At 44.6% G+C, this 20,709-nt stretch overlaps 1 protein-coding gene across 1 annotated transcript in view; it reads right to left on the bottom strand.

The window, feature by feature from the left end:
• LOC135206833 (GON-4-like protein) overlaps positions 1-20,709 on the bottom strand; it is a 169,722-nt gene that overhangs the window by 54,935 nt on the left and 94,078 nt on the right. The window contains 1 exon segment of the mRNA XM_064238322.1: positions 19,883-19,985. Within this exon segment, the coding sequence (XP_064094392.1) occupies positions 19,883-19,985 (103 nt within the window).

Raw genomic sequence — 20,709 nt, 5'->3', positions numbered from 1 at the left:
ATGGTACATGCCAGGTTTGGATTACCATGTTTGCGCCACTCTGTTTCCATATCCCTATTCTGTTTTTGCTACCTCCCCACTCCGGTGGGACCGGGACTAGGCTAGAGAATTCGTTACTATTACATTGAAATAGTTACGGTTCCCCAAGGTGATCAGACTCAGGCTTAGGTTTTACCTAATTTCCCTGTTTTGCTCGTATTAGGCCAGCCCCGGAAGCTATAATCATAGCAATAACGAGTAGGTGGATTACAGAGTTGGCAACGACAAGCAGAGCTCATTATATGTAGTTTTAGAATTTAGTTTTAATATCTCCAGGGTATGTATCCGGTCCGTATTACTACGGCGGGTAACTCACCCCGCCGGGTATTCCTGTACCGGAACCCTACGTACAGTAGTACCTCGAGATATGAAATTAATCCGTTCCGAGGCGCCCTTCGTATCATGAGGTTTTCGTATCTCAGACCACATTTTACATGTAAAATGGCTAATCCGTTCCAAGCCCTCCAAAAACACCCCAGTAAATTATATTTCCAGGCCTAAAACACGTTCTAGGGTTACGACGCCAATCCGACGGAAGAAATATGACTCCAAAAAGGCAAAATACTGTACATACTTGAGTAATATTCAACTGCATGTAATGTTCAACCCCAGTTTTACTGCATATATTAGGACTTTAGCATATGTCCCTTAGCAATAAGCCTAGCCTATGTTAGCGGTTGCTACTGTAGCTTAGTCTATGATTCTGACATCTAAACCCAAGAAGCTAAAAGCTTGGAATATGCCAATAAAATGTATAAATAATCAGTATGTACTCATTTCAAATAATTATTAATTAATCATAATACACAAATAAACAAAAAAAAACCTTCCAATCGATTGTTTACATTCAGCTCTTACCGTCTTACAAGTACCGAACAAACGCCAAACAATCATTTTTCCTAGGACACAGTAAGCCATAAATTTTCATTAGTATCTCTCCTCAACTAATGAAACTACCAAACAGTATAATAACCATTCATTTCTATTCTTTATTCTATCTTTACCTAATGGAGATCGTCCCCAACAAACTCACTTTTGGTGGAGGCAGGTGTTTTGCCTTTAAAACATCACCGTAATTTAATAACAATACAAAGAGGTCTTTCAATACAAGCGGGATCGTCTCCTGCAGCTTACTGCTTCCAAAACTGTAATCAAGTAACAGCAGTTAATAGTACTAGCTCTTTCCCAAAAAGAGCTAGATACATAATGAACATATATAATATGGATCCAATTTTTCACCCACCAATGGAATTGCCACCACCATGGATTTTAAATAGAGTAAAGATAAGTACCTCCCTGACTTACCTACTCAAAAAGCAAATGACAAGTATGGAAATGTACCGCCAACATGCTTTGGAGCACATTAGAAGAAAAGGCGACAAATTTATGATATATACAGACGGCTCCAAAAATAATGTTGGAGTAGGAGCATCTGCATATTCGAAAAATATGTTAAGTAAAAAAAGCCTACCTTCAATATCATCAGTATTTACTGCTGAAGTCACAGCCATACAGATGGCTCTAGATATGATATCTGAGGCAAAAGCAAGTGTGTCTGTTATTTTCAGTGACTCACGTAGCGCTATAGATGCAATAAGACAGTATAAACCAGGAAACCAAATAGTACAGGAAATTCAAATAAAAATTCATCAACTCCTCCAATCAGGAATATCAATGGAAATATGTTGGATCCCAGCACACGTGGGAATAAAAGGAAATGAATATGCAGACTCTGCTGCCAAATTAGCCTGCACTATCCCTCCAACAATTTCATATGACCCAGTGTCAGACTGGGTAAAATCAGTTAAAACATTGATTTACCAGGATTGGAAAGAAGAATGGGCCTCGGTGCCAACAACAAATAAACTTAAAAATATAAAAACTGAAGTCTATGCATGGAGGACATCCTCACAGGAGGAAAGATCAAAAGAGGTGATCCTAGCAAGGCTACGTATAGGACACACAAGTGACATGGTCACTTGATGTCAACACCACATGCTGACCCAGTGAAATGTAACAGATGTCAAACACCCATGACAGTACAGCATTTGCTTGTTGAGTGCCCAAATTGGACCCAGCAAAGATCTATTTATCTGCGGAGTTCGGAAATGAAAAATATTCTTGCTGAAAGCAGGGATTTTTCAATTAATAAAATCATAAATTTTTTAAATAAGACGGGTTTCTCAAATACTAAAGTCTAATTTTTTTTTTTTTTTCTCAGGATTGATCCCTGAGAACCAGTCCGAGAAGAGTCTACTTGAGACTCAGAGGTCTGGAAAAACTAACCCCTATTAATAATAATAATAACCTAATGGAGATACCGAGTTACTGTCAGCTATAATGAAACATATACGTAGCGTAATATTAAAACAGAAGAATTCTAAAAAAGGGATTTTGACGAAGGAAAAATCTATTTCTGGGCAACGACCTGTGTCGCCCTGCATGTGAAATGGTTCCTTTGATACTATTTTCTGAAGAATAAAATATTGCTATTCATCCTAGAGAAAAAAGAAACAATATAATGCCAAGATAAATGGCTCGCTCACTTCTTATAGAAGTGTCGGTATAGTAAGGAGCGAGTGGAATCACTACCAGAGGTCCCTTGCCATTTAGCTTCTTCCTTCGACAAAACCCCGAACTACGGAGGAGCCGTGCTACAGCTCCCGGTCTACTACTACCGTGAGCGCCTCCGACGCCTGAGACGTCATTCCTGAAGATAGCCTCCAAGCTTTGGGTAAGCTGGGTGAGGATAATCATAACTACAGGGTGGGGTTTCACAGGGCGACACAGGTCGTTGCCAGAAATAGATTTTCCTTCGTCAAAATCCCTTTTCTGGGCTTGACCTGTGTCGGCCTGTGAAATAGTACCAGAGAATGCCAAACACCAAGCTTGAGGAACAGTACAGATAAATTAAAAGGTAAAGTTAAACACTTGTAAGGTTAATAGTATAATAATAACAACTAAAATTACAGTCTTACCCTAAGGGAAGTATAAGCCCTAAAACACGGGTTATCACTTAAAATTAGTTAGCCTAACAACAAAACAATAACAATACAGGTTAGGCAAAGACAAGATATAAGTTGATATATACAAAAGAATGGAACTGAATCCGATTAGAATGATGAACAAAAGCAAACTCAAGGTAACCCAATACATGGAGGCGACTAAACTAAGTAAGGGTGCAATGGGGCAGGTAGAAGGGAAGGCTACCAGAAGTTATAGTAAAAATTAAGAATCAGGAGAAACTGTGTTTCCAGCTGCCACTGCTGGAAATTGAGGGCTTCTAAGGGTTTTAGGTAGTGCCGTTTGAAAACTGTCGGAGATTTCCAGCCTGTATACTTCTTAAGATCGTCAAAATTCATGTGTTGGAAATAATTAATAGATGTGGCCACCGCCCTAACATCGTGGGCCCAAGGAAAGGACTCTGGATTGGCCTGTTTAATGAAGTATAAAATTTGTTGCCTGATCCCTTTTAGGGATAAAGTACCACCTCCCTTCCTAATGAACAATGGGCCCTGAAGATTTCAGAGTTGTTCTGCTTAGGTAGGCTCTTAATGAGTTGACAGGACAAAGGGAAATGTCTTGAGGTAGTGGTAGGATTTCCACGAGGACCATCTGTCCTGTGGGTCTTCATTTTTGGCTAGAAAATGGCGATCTGGGGATAAGAGGACTTCCCCTGAGGGGAGGAACTCAATGTGGCCTGGTTCCCTTGATAAAGCTGACAGTTCTGATATTCTAGCTCCGGAGGCTAAACTTAATAAGAATAGGGTTTTCCTCAGGAGGGATATATAATTGCAAGAGTCATTGTTAATGTCCGAGGCCAGTTTGAGGACATCATTTTAAGAACCAAGAGACTGATTTAGGTCTCGTTGATGGTCTTAATCTAGCACAAGCTTTTGGTATGGACGTAAAGTACGAATCCGTAAGGTCTATGCTAAAACCAAATTGGAAGATCTTTTTAAGAGCTGATTTGGTCGTAGTGATAGTGCTTGCTGCTAAGCCTTTCTCAAACAATGATCTGAAGAAAGTTATGGCTAGGTTCGTTGTCATGACTTGAGAATTTGACAACTTAAGGAACTCTGCTAGTTCTTGACAGATGAATCATATGTCGGAGAGTAGATTCTCTTTTATCTGATTCCAAGAATGAGATATTCTGGGGATCAATTTCTGCATTCCTCATGGCTGCGAATTTCAGAAAATCCATAAAGTTAGGGTTTTCTGAATTCTTGAGGAAGCGGACACAGTCTGAGTTTGCACTAACTGGGTTAGTTTGGGGTTGGGAATCCGTAGTGGTCGGAGTCTAACTCTAGGAGTAGAGGGAACCCAATTGCTCTTGGGCCAGTTGGGAGCTACAGAGCTACTTGGCCTTTGAATGTCCTGAGTTTGTCTAAAACTTTCATGAGAAGGTTCACCGGAGGGAAGAGGTAAATATTCTTCCATTCGTTCCAATCGAGGATCATTGCATCCGTAGCGTATGCTAGAGGATCGAGGTTGGGTGCCACGTAACAAGGGAGTTTGTGGTTTGACTCTGTGGCGAAGAGGTCTACTTGGAGTCCGGGGACTTGTAGACTGATCCAATTGAAAATGAACTCCTGTCCAGTGTCCACTCATTCGATTCCAACGGAGAGGGAGCGTGATAGAGCGGTCTGCTTACTACGTTCTTGACTCCTGCCAGGTGAGTGGCTGACAGGTGCCATTTGTGTTTGCATGCCAGAGAAAGATGGCTATCATGACATGGTTCAAGTGGCTTGACTTGGATTCCGCCCACCCTGTTGAATGCAGTGTACTACTTACTGCACTGTCCAGAAACTAATTTGAAATGAGAGTTCTTGGGCGGACGGAGTCGTTTCAGTGTGAGGAATACTGCCATGGCCTCCAGTACATTGATATGTAGCTGGCGGAATGTTAACGACCAAGTTCCTTGAACTTTTTCGTACTGGGAGTATCCTCCCCACCCTGTTAGTGAGGCGTCTGTGTGGATCACTAATGATGGAGGGGGGGAAAACTGTAGAGGAATTGCTTTGAAAGGTTCTTTGTCTCCGTCCAGGGGCGGAGAACGTTTCCGTAAGATTGCTGGGATAAAGGCTAGTTTGTCCGTGATCTGCAATTCGCTCTTGAGCGCCATACTCTGTTTATATCTTGAGTTTGGCTCTGAGCAGAACGTCTGTGACTGATGCAAACTGGAGTGAGCCAGGATCCTCTCCTGGCATCTCCTGGATGTTTGTTGTCGTTTGAGAAATTGTTTTGTAGCTCTTGCAATTTCTTTCCTTTTCAACGACGGAATTGATAGAGTGTGCGATTGTAAGTCCCACTGAAGGCCTAACCACTGGATCGAGATTCCGGTGTTAGTCTGGACTTGGTTTTGTTTATTTGAAAACCTAAATGTTCAGGAATTTGATCACTCTGACCGTTGCTTCTTTGCATTCTTTGGGGTTCTTTGCCCAAATAAGCCAATCGTCCAGATAAGCCACTACATTATTCCCTGTTTCCTTAGCTCTTGCACTACTGCTTCCGCCAATTTGGTGAAGATCCTGGGGGCTATGTTGAGCCCGAATGGCATTACCTGAAGGAGTAGGATCTGTTGCCTAGTTTGAAGCCTAGGAATGGACGGAAGTGTCTGGCTATGGGAACATGATAGTAGGCATCTGTAAGATCTATAGAGGTTGTGACGGCCCCACGGGGAAGTAAGGTCCGTACCTGCGAAACGGTCAGCATCCTGAACTTGTCGCAACTGAATGAATAAGTTCAGATGGGGACAAGTCTAAGATGATTCTTCGGTTTTACCGAGTCTTCTTTGGCACGCTGAACAAGCGTCCTTGAAATTTAAATTGTTGACTCTTGAGACTACTCCTTTGAGAAGGAGGTCTTCGGTATACTCTACCAATTCCGTTGTTGGTGCTTGATAGAATCTGTTGGTTGGAGGAGGGCCCTCTAGCCAACTCCAACTAGTCCCTTTGTTACTATACTTTGAGCCCAAGGGCTGAACCCCCACCGCTGGCGGAAGAGGTACAGCCTCCCTCCTACCTTGGGATTCTCACTGCTGGTTTGCCAGAGGGGCGGCCACCTCTTGCTCCTCGGAAAACCTCCTTCCCCTGTTAGCAGCCCTGCCGGATCCTCTGAATCGAGAGGCACCTCTTGCTCTACTGCCTCTCGCAAACCTATTGAAAGCCTGAAAGTTCTGGCTTTCATAGTTGGAATTGTAGGCTGGCGAGACGCAAAGGAAGTGGAGGGTTGAGATTGCTGGGACTGAGGGGTCAGAACAAGGTATTGTTGTTGACCCTTTGACGATGGTTGCCCTTGTGATGCTGGGACTGCCTGAACCAACGTTTGTTGAGAAGGCTGGAAGGAGAGAACTTCCTTGGTTTCTTCTTGTTCCTTGGGTTAGGACCAGAAGATTCCTGCCTCGCTTTGCTACCAGTCCCCACCTGACTTTGAGGCACTGGTTGACCTTAGAAGCCTCATGAAGGACTTCTGCTACTACTGGTGCTGGAAAGAGGTCCGTTCCCCAAATTGAGGAAGCAATCAGTTTATTCGGTTCATGGCGGATAGTAGCTTCCGCCAGAACGTGCTTCCTACAATTTCTCCTGGCTATGAGGAAGTCGTAAAGGTCACACTGCATGGTGTGCAGCAGACCTTTAGCCAAAACTTTAAATAACGGCTCTTGTTGGTATACAAGAGCCGTCATCTCCGCCATAGTCATGGAGGAAAGGGATCTCGCGAGCCTAGTCCGGGCGTCGTACTCCATCTGGATGAGAGAGTCCGACAACCTGGGGAGTCTCTCACTAAAGAGAGAGGTGGCACAGTCCGCCTTTAGTTTTCCATACTGAGAAAGTAGGAACTGCCCCATTCGAAGTACGTCTCGGAGCCTGGGACTAAGAGAGAGGTGGGTTCCGTCTCTCGTAGTTGAGGCAGGGGCTCGTCTTTCAGGGCGGCCTGAAAGGTTGCTTCCACTACCTTAAGGGTCAGTGGTAGCGGAGTCCCTTCCACCGGAGTAAAAATGGTGAAAGGACTCCTAAAGGCTGGATTGCCGGGTGTTTTTCACACCCCCATTCTTCCAGACTTCTCATTAGAGTCTGCTGTGCCTGTTCCCTCGGAAGGATCACTGTTTCCTTGGGAACCTTGTCCTCTCTCATCATCGCTGCTTCCGTTAGTCGGACGTAGCCAATGAATGGTGGTTGAAGGTCTCTGGGGTGGAACTCAAAGTCCTCACGCCTTCGAGTTCCTATGCCTTCGATTGTCAACATTCCGTTGACAAACGGGGGCATACGAAGCGATCCTCCAAGGGTTGGCCGCCTGAATTCCGGCAGTTGGCTGGAATCTGGCATTGGAAGAGGAGAAGGTGGCACAGATAGAGGGGAACCTGCCGCAATCGAGGTTTGGATCCCGGCGATGGCATTCTCCTGAGCGGCCAGCCGTTTCCGCCAGCGATTGGATCGACTGGCCGGAAGACGTAACAGAACTGGAGAGCTGGGAGAGCACCGAGCCGACCTTGTTGTCAACCAAGGCCCCTACGATCACTCCACCTGCTCCAGAATATTAGCCGAAAAGGATTCGGGATCAAAAAGAGGGACTTGAGCTCGATCCTTACGTGATCTATGTTTGGGGGACCTCGACGCAGAGGAAGAGGCCTCCCTTGACCTAACTGATCCGGTGAGTGAGCCGGAGTTATAGTGTCTGTCAGGATGACCGATTTCTTGGGGAGAGACTTTTTAAGTTTCTCCTCGGTCATCTTAGCCTTGGGGATCACTGAAGTAGCCTTAGGACGGACAGGACCGCTGCTCTTCAGTGAAGCCCCGGAAAGAAGTGGAAGTAGAAGGATCAGTAGAAGGTGATGGAGAAAGGGAATTCAGGAAAGGGCCCTGAGAACCCACAGGAGCTGCCCCTACTACACCTTACCTGTACCCATGGAGTCAATAGCCATGGGTTCAACGTCGAGGTTCATTGCCGCAACGTCTTCTGCAACGTCCTCTGGGAAATCCCCCTCCTGTTAGGGAGATCATGACTTGAAGGTCGGCCAGCAAAGGGGCGGCCGCTATCGGGTTCCACCAATGATCCTTTCTTGGCTCCTGGGAATATTAGGTCCGCCATATCCTGGGTAAGAATGTAGGGGCGGGCCCTTAGAATTCCGGCCAAAACCCCCTACCCAAGCTTTGAGAGTCGACAAAGCTTTCTTCTTTTCTTCATCAGAACCCTGTAAAAAAGGGTCTAGAGTTAGGGAGAGGATAGGGGAGGAATTGTCTGTTGTGTTGAGATTATATGAATATGTGTCTCATATGTGAAAGGTATATATAACAACAAGTATTCCAGGTGACGAATGAATGAAGAAAGTGCTAAGAAACTTACTACTAGTGAGGCATCTCCTACTAGCAAGTAGCAGGTTTGGCAAGCTTCATGATGCCAAACGATAAAATCCTCCACTTTCACTGCACATCCTGCATGAGAACGGCATACTATATGGCCGCACAGGTCTTGGAGGATGGCACTGCACCCAATCTCCTGGCACAACATCTGTAAGTCAAAGGATACATGAGTACCAATGACAACCTCCGGTGGAATAATATGCAAAACTATCCGTGGGTGCCGGAGTAGGACCGACCGGATAGAGATCTACGTATGAATATTACGTAGAAAAATTACGAGGGGGAAGAAAGTCTCTGCCTCCGCCTAAGCTCACTTGTCATATGACTAAAAATAGACTCCGTAGGGCCCGGAGTTCTCCGTATGGCCCGGAGTTAATTAATATTGAGTGAGCAATGTCAAACTTCTAACGAAGCAAGGGATAGTACGAGAGGCGGAAATAAAAAAACCCCCCGGAGTAACGCAAAAGATTCTAAACATTAAATAACACAAAATAAAACAAAATAAAAACCCCTTATATCAGTAAGTGCTCGTGTGAACTATCCTAAGTGGATAGGAAACCCAGTGGTTCCCTCCCCCCCTCTCTATGTTCGGTAGCGGCGGATAGACACCTGCCGGACTGAACTGAGGGGGAAAGAGTAGGGAAGAATGTGGGGTAGGGGAAGCCCTCCCCCCTGAGCGGCCAGTTAAAGGACGGAGAGAAGAAGGGGGGGAGGAGTAGGGTACCCGAGCCCCCGAGGCACGTGACGAGTGAGAGTACCAGTAGGGGAGGGGAGATCCCCACCAGTCCCGTGAGTCACCCCTCTCATGCAGACTCGGACGCTAGCTGTGAGAAACGAGTCATCACCCATCGACGTGGATGGCAATGTATGGAGGGGGGGGAAGGGGGGGACGGGAGGGGGACCCCGTAACCGGGTGGCTCACCGTGATAAACCGGTGGTCTTCCCAGCCAGGTGAAAGATACGAGGTGGGGAAGAACCGTCGGAACAACATCAATATCACTGATATAAATAGGATTATTTATAATAATCAATCAAATAAAATTAAAGCGATATCTTAAAGCTAGACTAACACGGGGAACACGAAGCTAAGCAAACAGAAAATTAGGTTAATCGCCGATCCGAAGAAAGGGGTATGTTAGCCTAATTTAACCTCTAGTTCAAGAAAACGGGGGGCAGGCTAATCACCAATCGACAATTGGGGTATGAAAGCCTAACTTAACGGTAAAATAAATTATAACAGGGAAGCTAATCGCCATACCGAAGCATGGTGTATGTTAGCCAACCTCTAGTATACCTAATATTATTAAAGGTAATCAGGAACTAGAGAAGGAAAGAGAGAAAACATCAGAATAATTAAGATGATATGACTCTCAATCGTGACTGATAAAACTCCTAACAATGTAAGGCGTAGCTAGACTAAGGTCCGAAACGTGCGGTCGGAGCGTGCCCCCCCGTGGAGGCCTAACTAAAAAACTAACTGCATAAAAGATATAGAGACTATGTATAAGTAACCATATCTAAAGTACTGGAGAAAAAGGGAAATCTCTAACGGTATGGAAGACCGAAAGAGATAACCCGTACCGCCATGCGGTCGAGGGGCATACCGGCCGATAAGGCTCCGAATATGTATAAAACACGAAGATCATCATAAAATGAGATCAGTAACCCCAAACAGTACTTAACTTAGAAGCAGAAGTTGAAGACATCTTGAAAATAAATCCAAATAAATCCAAATAGAGCGAAACACAGCACCGAAAAAATTTTAACGTTTGGTGTAACGCGCGCTATCGAAGGAATGACGTCTCAGGCGTCGGAGGCGCTCACGGTAGTAGTAGACCGGGAGCTGTAGCACGGCTCCTCCGTAGTTCGGGGTTTTGTCGAAGGAAGAAGCTAAATGGCAAGGGACCTCTGGTAGTGATTCCACTCGCTCCTTACTATACCGACACTTCTATAAGAAGTGAGCGAGCCATTTTATCTTGGCATTATATTGTTTCTTTTTTCTCTAGGATGAATAGCAATATTTATTCTTCAGAAATAGTATCAAAGGAACCATTTCACAGGCCGACACAGGTCAAGCCCAGAAAATACGTATTTGTTGGCAGTCTGATTTATTTTATATTTTATGATATCTAATTCACAATTTTTTTTATTAAATGTATTGCATAAACTCATTTCAAATAATTATTAAGAAACCATTAACTATAATAAAAAAAAGAAAAAAAAAAAAAAAAAGCTTCCAAATTTCTGTTTACATCCAGCACTTACGAGTACCAAACGATCGCCAATCAATCACTTTACACAGTAAGCCATAAATTTTCATTATCTCTCTTCAACTACTGAAACTACCAAACAGTATAATAACCATTCATTTCTATTCTTTATTCTATCTTTAACTAATGTTTTTTTTTATTAAATGTGTTGCATGAATAAGTTTTTCAATTTACAGCATCCTTTTACCAATAGAATACTTAAAGCACAAGGGGTAGATGCTGACCAATAGGAGAGCAGGATCTTATGGGTGACTAGCATCAGGAACGAATGGGAGCGCGGGAGGATGGTGGCGAGTTTACTCAGCTGGCGGCGAGGGAGTTTTAAAATTGTTCTCGGTGGTCCGGGCGAATCTCGGGACTTTACAGCAACAACCTTTCGTATCTCGAGTTTTTCATAAGTTGAGCCTTTCGTATGTCAAGGTACCACAGTACTAAGGTTCCCGCCGCTCCTTTTCTCAGTACTCTCTGCCGGTAACTTCCGCTTCCCACTCCGGTGGGGGCAGAGTGGGGCTAAGAGAAGCGCTCCCAGAAGATTGGGAACTGCTACTCCGGTGTGATCGGACTCAGGCCAGGTTTACCTTTTCCCTGTTCTGCTTGTACCAAGCCAACTTTGCTAGTCATACCTAAGGCGAGAGTGAGATTATAGATTTGGAGCACGAGGGGACATTAGGAGGTTTAATTACGTATTGTTAGTGAATAAACAAGCATGCATATCGCCGGATCCAACTCCGGCGGGTCTACTTAACGATACTCATGTATCAATTAAATTTACAGATGGTACGCTGTCAGGAGATTGCATGTACGGCAGTTCTCCAGCAACCGTGCAGGCATGAGGTCTGCAGATCTCATCCCGGGTGTGCAGTCCAGGTAGATGACCTTCTGGTGTGGCATCCTGATGGCTGCGAGGTGTGTTACGCCCTCGTAAGCGACCTTACTAACGAGTCGGTAAGTACCATTTCACTTAAATGTTACTCTGAGGATTATATGGAATTATATCTAACTATATTGATCAATAATCAAGCTAACCTAAACAAGAGGACCTGATTTGACTATCTCTTACAGACTTCTCAGGCCCTCAAGGCCTCCTCATTAGCAACCCTCAAGATCTGGGTAGGCAGATTTGGCAGGAACGTCAAGTCCAAGCAACCCTACATGCTGTCGGAGGAGATGTACTCCCTCCTGTATCCCAATGCTAAGATGTCGGCAGCTGTAGCGGCGGAAGTGGCGGCCCCTATCATAGCCAAGATCCGCGAGGAAACCCAGGTCTTACCGGAAGAACAGGAGGGACTAGGCAAGGAGGTCTTGGAGAATGTTGCAGCCATCAGCCTGGAACAAGAACCAATGGTCATCGACACCCAGGGACAAGGTAGGGAGGTAAGTGAGGCAGGTAGCCTCCGGACTAAAGTTCCTTCATTTAGTCCATCTCAGTCTTCCTCTTCATCCTTCCAGGGATTTACTGGGAAGTCCACGAACTGTAGGGATAGGTCGTGCTCAGTAATTCCTACAGTAAAAACCATTAAGAAGAAGTCTTTACTGAAGGCTACTAAGCCTGCTAAGCCTTCCAAGACGAGCTCCGCCAGTTCGTCATTAGCTCCCAAGCGGTGGCGGACTCGGCTAAAGCTACTCCCCCGCTCCAGGGGTCGAGAGCTGAAGGTCCCAGAGCCAGACCAATGGAGTCCGGCTTTGACCTGGCGACCTTCTCGAGCCTGCTTATGCAGGAGATGGGCAACTTGGTTCAGACTAAGTTCCAAGAAATGTCCTCTCAGCTCGTATCGAGTCTAGAGACGTCGGGACAGTCTATACAGTCCCTGACTCAAAGGCTTCAAAACCAGGAGAGCTTGATAGCGGAACTCCACCAGTCAGGACATACACAACAATCCTTTGTGGTGCCAGACGCATCCAAGCTCCCGCCATTTGTCAACAGCAACCCATGGCAGCTTGCAGTCCATACTCCCTTTTCCGAAGGCATGTTGACGATCAAGGGTTGTGAGACCCGGCCAGTGGAAGACTATGAGTTCTTCCCACTGGGCCTCCAATTCCCCTTCCCGGGGTACGCCCGGCTAACGGAGGAAGCATTGGTAAGGGTCGATAAGGTCCTGAAGGAGACGGTAATCTACCCGAGGGACCAAGCCCAATCGGCATGGGTTCGTACCTTATCAGATTGGGAGTGTGTCAACACTAAGTTGACACCACATAAAGGCTCCTACACCATGTTCATAGTTGGGGACGACTTGTACATCAAAGGTCGTGAAGTTAACCCTGCAGGCGGCAATGGATGAAAAACCAATGCCTCAGCTCAGGGAGACAGATCTTACCTCTCTGCTCTTCCCTGGAGACCTGGAGTGCTGAGTGGATGCCCCAGTAACATTCACAGTGGGTAAACTCAACCCAGACTGTGCTTCCGCTCAGTTCAGTGAGCGCCTACCCAGGATTCCGGAGGCTATGATCAAGGCAGAATATGAGGCAAAATGTAGACTGAACAGGTCCATCAACTCAGTTACTACAGCAGAGATGATAGCCCTTGTCTATGCTGAGGAGTCTCTATTCAAGGTCTTAACGAAGTCTCTATTACAGACCCTTCAATGTGATGTATACGACTTCGCCGTAGCCAGACGGAACTGCAGGAAGCATGTCTTAGCCGATGCTTCCATCAGAAATGAGCCCAACAGGCTCATTAAAGCCCCAATGTGGGAAGCCAACCTATTCCCTGATAGCATGGTGAATAAGTGTTCTCGGGGAAGCGGCCAGGGCTAACCAGAACCTACAAGTCCACTGGGGTCTTATCTCAAAGAGGAAATTTGAACCCTCCGGAGTGCATCCCAAAGGTAGAAAGAGGCCTAGGAAGTTCCAGTCCTTTCAGACCTCCCAATCCCAAGCAGTGGTACAAGCAGTCCCTGTTGCCCAGCTTAGTCAGCCTTCCACATCAAAGGCTCAACCGCAGCAACAGCAACAATTTGTCTTGTTGCAGAGCCAGCCGTCTCAGCAACCCCAGAGTTCGGCTACATTTGTCACATCCCCGGCCTTCAACACCTATGAATCACAAGGGGCGTTTCAAGGCTATAATAGATTTGCAAGGGGTAGCAGAGCACGAGGGGCCTTCTGGCACAGAGCCGGCGCAAGAGCCTCGGCTAGAGGAAGAGGTTTTCGAGGAAGCCGAGGAGGTAGGCCCTCATCTAGCCAGTGAGAATTCCCAGGTAGGAGGGAGGATCTACCTCTTACGGGACTGTTGGAAGTTCAGCACGTGGGCCCACAGTATAATATCGAAAGGTCTGGGGTGGAGTTGGATAAAAGGGCCTCCTCCACCAACCAGTTTTTAACAAATTCCAACGGTGGACCTATTAGACTACGCCAAAGACCTTCTTCAAAAGAAGATAATAAAGAAAGTCAAACACCTGAAATTTGAAGCGCGCTTGTTCAGCGTTCCAAAAAAGGACTTGGACAAATGAAGAATAATTCTGGACTTGTCCCATCTCAATTTATACATTCAATGTGACAAGTTCCGCATGCTAATCGTCTCGCAGGTGCGGACCTTACTTCCCCGTGGGGCCGTCACCACCTCTATAGATCTTACAGATGCTTACTATCATGTTCCGGTAGCAACGCATTTTTCTCCTTTCCTAGGCTTAAAACTAGGAAACCAGGCTTACGCCTTCAAGGTCATGCCATTCGGGCTCAATATAGCGCCCAGAATATTTACAAATATAGCAGAGACAGTAGTGCAGGAACTAAGAGCCCAAGGAATAATGCTGGTAGCTTATCTAGACGACTGGCTCATTTGGGCAACCAGCGACAAGGAATGTCGCAGAGCAACAGCCAAAGTAATACAATTTCTAGAATATCTGGGATTCCAGATAAACAACAAAAAGTCCCGCCTTGTTCCGGCGTCACGCTTTCAATGGTTGGGAATACAATGGGACCTGACCACACACAAGCTATCTATCCTGCCGGAGAAGCGCAGAGAGATAGCGAAAGCTACGAGACGATTCCTCAAAAACAAGCAGGCGTCTCGGAGGACCCAAGAAAGAGTCCTAGGTTCACTTCAGTTTGCTTCATTAACAGACGTTCTGTTGAAAGCCAAACTGAAGGACATCAACCGGGTGTGGCGAACAAGAGCCAGCAGGAAGCTCAGGGACAAAATCTCCCGGATTCCCCAGATATTACAGAAGAGACTTCGTCCATGGACGAAAGTCACGAGCCTGGCAAAGTCGGTATCGATACGATTCCCTCCGCCGGCTTTAGTAGTCCACACGGACGCCTCACTAAGCGGTTGGGGAGGTTATTCTCAGTACGAGAAGGTTCAAGGGACATGGTCGATAACATTCCGCCAGCTCTATATCAATGTACTAGAAGCCATGGCTGTATTTCTGACACTGAAACGACTAACTCCGGCCAGAAAATTCACATCAGACTAGTCTTGGACAGTGTAGTAATAGTTCACTGCATAAACAGAGGAGGTTCCAAGTCGAGCCACATAAACCATGTGATGATAGCAATCTTTTTGCTAGCAGCGAAATACCACTGGCACCTGTCAGCCACTCACCTGACAGTACGGAATGTTATCGCGGACGCACTGTCCAGAACAACTCCGCTGGAGTCAGAATGGTCTCTGAATGTAAGGTCTTTCATTTGGATTTGCCGACAAATTTCGGGCCTTCAGGTAGACCTGTTTGCCACGGAATCCAACCACAAACTACCGTGTTATGTGGCTCCCAATTTAGACCCTCTGGCTCACACCACAGATGCAATGTCCATAGACTGGAACAAATGGCAGAGGATTTACCTATTTCCACCAATACACCTCTTAATGAAGGTTCTAAACAAACTCAGATCTTTCAAAGGAAAGATAGCTCTGGTAGCACCCAACTGGCCGAAAAGCAATTGGTTTCCTCTTCTAGTAGAGTTGAGACTCCGCCCCAAGCGGATTCCCAACCCGAGGCTGACTCAAGTAGTACAAACGCGGACTGTGTCAGCTTCCTCAAGAATTCAGAATGCCCTACTTTATGGACTTCATGAAGTTTGCGGCACAAAGGGATGCCAATATTGACCCATTAAACACTTTGTTCCTAGAATCAGACAAAAGAGAATCGACACTACGGCAGTATGATTCGGTAGTGAGAAAGTTAGCCACCTTTCTAAAAGACTCAGAGGTTCAGACAATGATTACAAATCTGGCAATTTCATTTTTTAGAACTTTGTTTGAAAAAGGTCTAGCAGCTAGTACCATTACTACAACTAAATCCGCCTTAAGAACGATATTTCAGTTTGGCTTTAACATTGATTTAACAGATTCGTACTTTTCGTCTATCCCGAGAGCGTGTGCTAGGCTGAGACCGGTAGACCGTCCTCACACGGTCTCCTGGTTTTTAAATGATGTACTCAGGCTAGCTTCAGACACTGATAATGAATCATGCTCATATATAACCCTTCTCAGAAAAACATTATTCTTGGTTAGTCTGGCCTGGAGCCAGAATATCTGAACTGTTGGTTCTCTCAAGAGAACCAGACCATACTGATTTCCTCCCGTCTGGAGAAGTTCTGCTCTCCCCAGATTGAAAATTCTTGGCAAAGAACGAAGACCCACAGAATAGGTGGTCTCCGTGGAAGATTGTCCCTCTTCCACAAGATCTATCTCTCTGCCCTGTAAATACTTTCAAAACCTATCTGAACAGAACTTCTAAAAAAGTCTTCGGGCCCCCTATTTATTAGAGAGAATGGTGGAACCATTTCCCTAAAGGCCATCAGACAGCAAACTCTTTATTTCATTAAACAAGCCAATCCGGATTCAGTTCTCCAGGTACAGTATATCCGGGCAGTAGCTACCTCAGTTAATTACTTTTATCATATGAATTTTGATGACCTTAAAAAATATACAGGTTGGAAATCTACGACAGTATTTAGACGCCACTATCTAAAATCTTTATAGAGGCCCTTAAATATTCGACAGTGGCAGCAGGGAACATTGTTTCCCCTAATTCTGCCTAGTTATTTAATGGTTATTTACTATTCTTAAATTGTTAACAACTACCTTTTAGTACTTTCCTCTCCTACCTGCCTCGCTTGTAATCCCTACCTTTTACCTTTCGCCCTGGAGTGGATTGCATATCAGTCCACTCCTGTATTGTACATAGTTATAAAGTTTATTTTGTATATATTAACCATTGTACTCTTAGGTGGTGGTATAGTCTTGTACAGTTTTATAATTCCTATTGTGATGTCATAATTTTAAGATATATTTTTGATAAGGGGCTTAATTAAAAGCATTAACAATGAAATAAAATTTTATTTCTCTTTTCAGAATTTTATTTACACTCTATCTGCCAAGCTTGTGTGGCCAATTCTCTGTTATGATTTCACTGACGCGACACAGGTCGAGCCCAGAAAAAGGATTTTGACAAAAGAAAAATCTATTTCTGGGTGAGAACCTGTGGCGCCCAGTGAACCCATCCCCCTCTTCTTTCCTCACCCTGAGCTGGCCCAAGCTTGGGTGCGTATTTCAGGAATGTTCGGGCAGGCCATTAGTAGTAGCAGTAGCGGGCGGTAGATGGCCGTTGCGACGGCCCCTCTCTAAAGCAGAGGAATTTGAGAAAGGAGATGTCTAATTGGCAGAGGACCTCTGGTAGTGGCTTTCACTCGCCCCAGATATTATACCGACGCCCTATGATGGTGAGCGAGCCAAGGGTAGTAACCTTTGCATTCCATAAAGCTTTTCTCTTGTATAGTATTTAGCAATTATTTATACTTAGAAATGAGTGCTATAAGGAGCACTTCACTGGGCGACACAGGTTCTCACCCAGAAATAGATTTTTCCTTTGTCAAAATCCTTTTTTTCTATCATAAAAATAAATATTCACTAATTAGTGTAGTTTGATGTTATTTTCAAGACTAAATACATTTTTATGATACAAAATGATTTACTAATTTTCAAATATTAATATGATATTGTTATTGTACAATAAAGTTTCATACATACTTACCTGGCAGATATATACTTAGCTATAGACTCCGTCGTCCCCGACAGAAATTCAGGTGAAGAGCGCCTCCTTTCGTAAGGTAAAGAGCTTTTAGCAGTACCGATTCTAACCTGACAAGGGCTACGGCCGCCTGTGCGACATCTTGAGTCCCCGCCAGGAAAAAAGCCGATCTTGCTCTTGCCTTTACTTGCATTAAGACTATCCTGAGAAGGGCGACGGCCGCCTGTGCGACAACTCCCGTCCTTATCAGGAGAAGGCCTCGAATGTCTTTCACCTTTCGCAGAATCAGGCTCTAACTCCATCTCCGATGAAGATCCTGGTTTATAGCTTCAGGCGCTTCAGGCACTTTGCGCCTCGCTTCAGGCGCTTTGCGCCTCATTTCAGGCGCTTCAGGCGCCTCAGTTCCGGCGCTTTGCGCCTCATTTCAGGCGCTTCAGGAGCTTTGCGCCTCGTTTCAGGCGCCTCAGGCGCTTTGCGCCTCGCTTCAGGCGCCTCAGGCTCTTTGCGTCTCGTTTCAGGCGCTTCAGGTGCTTTGTGCCTCATTTCAGCCGCTTCAGGCGCCTCTTTAGAATCCTCTCGCCTTGTCGGCGATTTGCGCCTGGCCGCCTCGTCCGAGCTGTCAAAGACTTCTATCGGACGGGATTTCTTAACGGGAAGGAAGCGATCCTTTCTCCTGGGAGGATCCTTCTTCAAACTTCTATTAACGAAGATATCTACTGTTGCCTTTCTCCTAGGATCTTCGTAGCGTCGTCTTCTTTCTCCGTTTCCGATCTAGGGGAAGGAGGATTTAATGAATAAATGTCTTTCTTCTTCTTCTCAGGTGGATAGTCTTCCGGAAAACTTTCCGGGCTAGAATCCCAAGCTGGCGATTTCCACGATCTTTTAGAAGGTCTCGACAGCTTGTCAGAACTCCACCCTATTTTCCTTTCGATGAAGACTCGGATGACGAAAAAACACTGTTTTAGGATGCCTTTCCAACGGCTATCCTTGGCAGTCTGGGACGCTACTACAGATCCTGCCGAAGGGACGCCCGACCGGTGGGGATTCTCTGAAACCTCCTTAAGGTTTTCGACATTCCTTCTCCTCTGGGCTTGTGAGCTTGGAAGAGGTCTAGGCCTGAGAGCGAGACAGAGCCGATCGGAACTCACCCTCCACTATTTTAGGACGCCTTTCCAATGGCGAACTTGGCAGTCTGGGACGTTCTACAGAGTCTGCCGAGGGGACGCCTGATCGGTGGGGATTCTCTGAAACCTCTGTGCGGCTTTCGACATTCCTTCTCCTCTGGGCTTGTGAGTTTGGAAGAGGTCTAGACCTGGGAGTGAGACAGAGCCGATCAGACGCACCCTCCACTTCAATGGGGAACACTATATTCACTTCTTAACTTTTAAGAGCTCGCATTTTGAGCTACATCCATTATCTTCAAATTTGCATATATAAATTTGTAGTTTCTGTGGAGTAAGAAGGTGATGAAGATGCAACAACTACTAGTACTGCTAATACTCTAACTGCTCGTTAGCACAAACGCTATTAAAGCTTCTAAAGTAAGCGTATCTAGTTATATGCTTTTCTGACTTCCTAAAGTAGGAAATTAGAGTTTAATATTTCCTCAAAAAAGTTGTAACCTTTATTACATGTAATAATGAATAAATATTAATAATTCCCATTCTTGTAAAGTATGTGAGTGTCTACCGATAATTTCGGTAGTTCAAAAGACAGCCCAGAAGATCGATGACGATGAAACACGAAAATCAAGTCAGGAGGAACCGCAAACGTATGTTTACATTCCAACCGACAGAGAAAATCTGGTTCTAGAAGGTAATGGTTCCTATTCCTACCACCCAGCGGCGGGACGGTAGATCACTTGACCTACCTAACTGTAGCGTGTGCCGCGAAATTCGAATTTCTGTCGGGGACGACGGAGTCTATAGCTAAGTATATATCTGACAGGGAAGTTGAATGTATGAAAATTGATGATTAATACTGTATTAAGTTTAATAAGATTAAATGATATTAAACAAAATTAGTAAATGCAAAAATACATAAGTGATGAAGTACCTGGTGTCCCCAAAAGTGGCAGGTCCCTTTCACCTACATTAACAATGGCACCTCTTCCACCAAAATTTTAATTTTTGACTATTGTGGTAAGAAGCTTACACATAATCTATTTATGATGCAATGCAAACATAACATTATAAATATACACTCCATAATTAACAAAAGTACAACACAGACAGCAACAAACCTCATGTTTCAATGGTTGCTCAAAATTTAGCACTCTTTGAGCACTTTTTGGCTTCAGTTCCTGTAACCGTTTGTCCAAAAGCTGCACAGGACTATCTGCATCACTGAAAAATGTCACAAATAAAATATTATGAGATTATCTAATATAAGAGAAAGATTATTACAACCCTCAATGCAATAATCAATTTTAATTTATGCTCCTTCATAAACCAATGAATGTTAAAATAAGAAAAATTCCAGTAAAACAGAGTATGACAAATTTTCAAATCAGTTAGTATTTTTCATAGTGATTCATCAATTCAAGATTACTCTAATATTGCAATTATACTACTGTATTTTGGTAAGTTTTACATCCTTCACAGTATGCATTTCTTTTCTTTACATGAGTCTAAAGTAAAATTGCTAAAGAGGAACACTAAGAATTGAGCCAAAACATATGACTTTCGAACAATGGTACACTTAATAAAATGAAAAACTTCAGTATATAGGGTGTTTCAAAAGTCTATATCACATTGAACTCTTATATCATGAACTACAAGTGGTAGCATGATTGAACTAGTACCATTTAAAAGCTAAAAGTGTCAAGTTTTCATCTGTTAATTAACTTTAAGTTAAATATAATTTTTGTTTTTTGTCTCTTTCACATCCAGTTTTGTCACTCACATAACAAAAGCAGTCATTTTGCGTCCTAAAATACACTAAAACTAAATCATGGACACATGTTCAGCACAAATTGCAAGCAGTGTTTACCAAGTAGGCACCAGACAGACATTCCATTTTGAACTGGCGTGCAATATCTAGAGAGGAGGGGTGTTCGTCCCTGGCAAA

Source organism: Macrobrachium nipponense, chromosome 31, assembly GCF_015104395.2.
Source record: "Macrobrachium nipponense isolate FS-2020 chromosome 31, ASM1510439v2, whole genome shotgun sequence".
Classification (NCBI taxonomy): Eukaryota; Metazoa; Arthropoda; class Malacostraca; order Decapoda; family Palaemonidae; genus Macrobrachium; species Macrobrachium nipponense.
Note: the sequence above shows the minus strand (reverse complement) of the source record. Positions and strands in the feature narration are given on the sequence as shown.